The 5,185-nt window shown below is 44.9% G+C and overlaps 1 protein-coding gene across 3 annotated transcripts in view; it reads right to left on the bottom strand.

The window, feature by feature from the left end:
- Positions 1-5,185, bottom strand: part of PPP2R5E (protein phosphatase 2 regulatory subunit B', epsilon) — a 204,149-nt gene that overhangs the window by 69,733 nt on the left and 129,231 nt on the right. For all 3 annotated transcript variants that reach the window (XM_006767634.2, XM_006767635.2, XM_015566466.1), the window contains one exon: positions 1,991-2,092. In XM_006767634.2, coding sequence (XP_006767697.1) covers positions 1,991-2,092 — 102 coding nt within the window. The remainder of the gene's footprint in view (positions 1-1,990; positions 2,093-5,185) is intronic.

Below are 5,185 nucleotides of genomic sequence, written 5' to 3'. Positions count from 1 at the left end.
CCCCTGGGCACCACTCACACCTGGGCGGACAGGTCGAGGGCACTGCCACCACCACTACTGCCACTGCCCCTGCTGCTGCTACTACTGCTGCTGGGGCTTGAGGCACTGAGGCTGCCTGCGACCTACCGACCCCGGGTTGGGTGACACATAGGATGTGCTGGCCAGCTGATCACTGCTGCCGCCCCATGTCCCTTTACTCAGGGGATACCAGGGCGGGTACCCGATCACCGTGGTTCCACCGCCAGCCCCATGTCCACTGAGAGAGGCCCGGATGAGTGTGGGGTGGGTGCCGGATCACTGTGGTTCCACCCGCCAGCCCCGCAGGAGGCCCGGATGAGTGTGGGGCGGGTGCCCTATCACCGTGGTTCCACCCGCCAGCCCCAAGTCCACCGCGGGAGGCCCGGATGAGTGTGGGGCGGGTGCCCTATCACCGTGGTTCCACCCGCCAGCCCCAAGTCCACCGCGGGAGGCCCGGATGAGTGTGGGGCGGGTGCCCTATCACCGTGGTTCCACCCGCCAGCCCCAAGTCCACCGCGGGAGGCCCGGATGAGTGTGGGGCGGGTGCCCTATCACCGTGGTTCCACCCGCCAGCCCCAAGTCCACCGCGGGAGGCCCGGATGAGTGTGGGGCGGGTGCCCTATCACCGTGGTTCCACCCGCCAGCCCCAAGTCCACCGCGGGAGGCCCGGATGAGTGTGGGGCGGGTGCCCTATCACCGTGGTTCCACCCGCCAGCCCCAAGTCCACCGCGGGAGGCCCGGATGAGTGTGGGGCGGGTGCCCTATCACCGTGGTTCCACCCGCCAGCCCCAAGTCCACCGCGGGAGGCCCGGATGAGTGTGGGGCGGGTGCCCTATCACCGTGGTTCCACCCACCAGCCCCATGTCCACCGCGGGAGGCCAGGATGAGGCCGGGCGGGTGCTGATCACCACGGTCCTACCCACCAGCCCCCCTCCGAGTTGGTGTTGGCACTGTCCCGCCCTGCCTGCAGTATGCAAATTAGCCGCCATCTTGGCAGGCAGTTAATTTGCATATTGCCCTGATTAGCCAATGAAAAGGGTAGCAGATGTACGCTAATTACCATGTTTCTCTATTATTAGATAGGATAAATAGAGTCTGCATTTCAGAAAGTCAACCAGTAACCACGAGCACAGCCACAAAGATGCAGTGAGGTAAAGATGTACAAGATAATATCCTTCCTCTTCCATCCTTTCCCTCCTTGCTAGTTCTCTGAGGACAAGCCTCAGAGGACCCAACCTCTGAGGGCAGTCTGACTAAGTGAAGATGACTTTGGGGTTCCTTACATTAAATTTCCTTGTTCTATTCTTTTGAGAAATGTTGTTCTACAGAAGGCAGCCAGGAAAGGAGGATGGGAAATGACCAGTATGAATAAGTAAATACAACACAGATGGGCCTAGTACTTGGAAAGGAGATGCAGGGATGGCCCTGATCTGTCCTGATATATGAGTGTGATTGGAAAACTGGCCATCACACAAGCGTTACCTCAGCTATTGCTCCTCCTTCCAACACTTTGAAATAGCTACTGCAATTTGCTTTTGCCCTTGCAGGCTAAAAAAACACATTTGTGGTTATCAGGAAGACAGGCATACAAGTCCCCAGGCTACCCACTGCTGAAAATGAGATGTGTACTCTGTGACCTAATCACATCTAACTAATATTAATGTGAAAACAGTTCTGTTCTTGCTTGAGCTTCCAGCAGGCAGTTCACACAGAAACTCTAATAAAAGAGCAAGAACTGCCTGTTGGACTTGCAACGTGGGAGGGCCCACACTAAAGCATTGTACTGAAACTTATTATTTTATTCTTTTGCATCCTAATTATCAAAAATAAGAAAGATAAAAGACATTCTCTGGCTTCCCAATTATGTTCCCTAATTTGATTTAAGTGACTAACGGCCCTCAAGAAATGCCCATGCTAATCAGCTAATAAGTTAATGAATCTTTCTTTTATAACAAATGGTAGTTCAAAGTACCTGTAAGTGTGGCCACGATGCCTCAAGCGTGGGTTCATCTTCTTCTGGATCAAATTCATTGCTGTCACTAGGAGGGAGAGTTCTGAATATATTGCAAGATACCTAAAAATAAACAGGCAGCAGAGTTAGCTGGGAAGCACCTCCCAGGCAGCCCTACACAGATCTTTGCAGCCAGCCAAAAGGAACACAGATGACAGATGACAGGAGTATCACCAAACTGGAACGAGGGCCTCTTTCTATAGGCTTCGAGGTCAGGACCACCTCTAGGCAAAGCCTGGAGGCTGCAAAGCAGCACCTTCTACCCCCTGAACAGTACTCCCTGTCCTTATGTCTTTCCCACCGCAGGTCCCTATGACAGTATACCTTCCATCAAAGCCTGTTTTTGGTTACTTACCAGTCAACAGGCTTCTAATTAACCAATTTACACTAAGATATAAATAACCGTTAATGGGCTTCCTGCATTTCCCTTCTCAGGCTTATTCACAATTTTCAAATTGACAGTTGAATTAATGGAGAAATTTCAGGCGTTCACAAAAAATACATCAGAGAAGATAGGTCAGAACTCTTCCAATATGCTTAAAATCAGACCTAATCTGTTCTGTTGGTTTACAAAATAATAACAAGCCCTGGATAAGATACAAACCTCTATAAACCAGGCATAGGCAATTTCCAAATTAAATGCTAGTTGCTCAAAGAATGGCCATGAGTTAGTAACTGTTTTAACTGGGTGATGACAAGATGAAGATTCATTATACTATTCTATCATTTTTGTATATAGTCCAAGATTTCTACAGTAAAATGCTTATTTTTAAATGCTATTGCTACTATTCTCAGAGTTCCTTTTCAATTTCTATTCTTTTTCTTGACCTACTTACCTATCATCTCCTAAGTATCCTAAGTATCTCTAAACATATCCTCAGATCTGAAGAATAAAACAGGGAAGAAAATGGGGGAGAGGGCGAGTTATATGATTACAAAGCAATGAAGGAACATCAAGGAGATACTTCACCAGAAGCCTCTGTTGGACTTTTCTATACATGCAGAAAATACTAAGCTTTAATATGCTGATCTGAAATAGGGAAGAAGAAAGGCTTTGGGGGGGCCATATCACTTAAACGTGTTTATTCATTCAACAAGTATTTATTAAGTGTTCACTGTGTATGTGCACACTGTTCTAGGCACTAGGAAAATAACAGTGAGCAACGCAGATAAACATCTGTGCCTCCTTGGAGCTTACATTCTAGTGCAAGTCAGATTCCCAATTTCCTAGTTATGGAAACTAAGCCCAGGTATATAAGCCATGCAAAGGAGATTCGATTTTATTTTAAGTGCCATAGGAAGCCACCAAAGGATCTTAATCATAGACATGACATGAGTTGATTTTTGCTTTATAGAAAAATGACGCTGGTAGCTATGTATAGAGTAGACAGGAAGAAAACAAGTCAGAAGCCCTGTGAACACAGTAAGAGATGATGGTTTGGACTAAGATGGTGAGAGAGAAGACAGACAGAAATAAAGTGATTCAATATACATACTGCTGGCTTGGATATATGGAGTGGAGGAGAAAAAAGAATCAAGTATGAGTCATAGATTTAAGGCTATTTACCCAAGATAGAGAGAGGTCGGAAAGAGAAAGGGTTTCTTTGTTTGCTTGTTTTGGTGGGAAGACCCAGAGATCCAGTTAGGAATGTGTTGCAGGAACAAGCAATATCTAGGAACAAGCAATACGTGACTATCTGGATTTAATCACATAAATTCAGAGCTGAACAGGTCAGGACTGGAGACAAAAGAACACATCAGCATATACATGATATATTTACAACCATGGGACTAATGGGACACCTTGGAATGGAGTAGAGAAATAAAAGGTCCTCAGGCACCCAACGTTTAGAAATCAGATAGAAAAAGAACAGCCAAGAAACGCAAATGAAAGGAGTAGAAGGTTGAAGAAAAGAAATAAAGTTTGGGGGTCTCAGGAGCTAAGGAAGAATGTCCTGAGAAGTAATCAACAGCAGCAAATGCTGTTCTGAGAATAAGATGAACATAAAGCAGTTGCTATTGGGTTTGGCAACCCTAAAAATTGCATATTATTATCCCCAATTTACTATTGATAACGCAAGTGTTGTTAAGATCTCAGGTTGCAGTTAGTAACCAGAAGTTACAACCAAACCCAAATTGTTAAGCTCCACGACTGCCTTCTAGAAGAGTAGGTAGACCACATCTTTTGCTGGAATTTAGTTTAGATTACTGAAAAAGAGTACATTAGGATGTTTTTGCTATGGCTAATGACAGCATGCACAGTGCTACTGTTTCACTTTTGTCCCTTTCAATTATTATTAGAAATTAAATATACAAAGAAACTAATGAGTTTTCATGACCATCAACCTTTGACTTCTCTTCAATCAGTCATACTGCAATCACAAGGACAAAAGTCCTTTAATAATTTGCTTTCAAGTCTTCATTACACTATATACATATTTGAAAAACTGCATTGAGTTTTCATTCTAATTAAATCATTTATATTTACTATATTTGTAACAAGTTTTCTTCCTCTCCAGAGATATGAAAGTAAACCATAAAAGTAAAAAAAAAAATTTAAAACAGGCTTTTGTATAGTCAAAATCTGGATAAAGAGATAGAAACTTGCCCTAACCGGTTTGGGTCAGTGGATAGACGGTTGGCCTATGGACTGAAGGGTCCCAGGTTCGATTCCGGTCAAGGGCATGTACCTTGGTTGTGGGCACATCCCCAGTAGAAGGTATGCAGGAGGCAGCTGATCGATGTTTCTCTCATCGAGTTTCTAACTCTCTATCCCTCTCCCTTCCTCTCTGTAAAAAAAAAAATCAATAAAACATATTTTTTTAAAGAAAGAGATAGAAACTTCTGTTCCTCTGTATTCCTGGACACATAAACTCTCTGACAGTGCCCACCATGTGCTATACTAATTAGTTGTTTACATATTTGTTTTTCTCTCCCCACTAATCAGAAATATTCAATGTCATATTCACATTTGTTTTCCTAGCATATACCAAGCATCCAATAAATATTCACAAAATAAAAGTGAGGCCCAGCCAGTGTGGGCAATGGTTAAGTGTTGACCCATAAACCAGGAGATCATGGCTTGATTCCTAGTCAGGCCACATGCCCAGGTTGTGGGCTCCATCCCCAACAAGGGGTATGCAGGAGTCAACTGAT

This window comes from Myotis davidii, unplaced genomic scaffold (genome assembly GCF_000327345.1).
Source record: "Myotis davidii unplaced genomic scaffold, ASM32734v1 scaffold281, whole genome shotgun sequence".
In the NCBI taxonomy this organism is placed as follows: Eukaryota; Metazoa; Chordata; class Mammalia; order Chiroptera; family Vespertilionidae; genus Myotis; species Myotis davidii.
The sequence above is the reverse complement of the archived record's forward strand: the minus strand, read 5'-3'. Positions and strand labels throughout refer to the sequence as shown.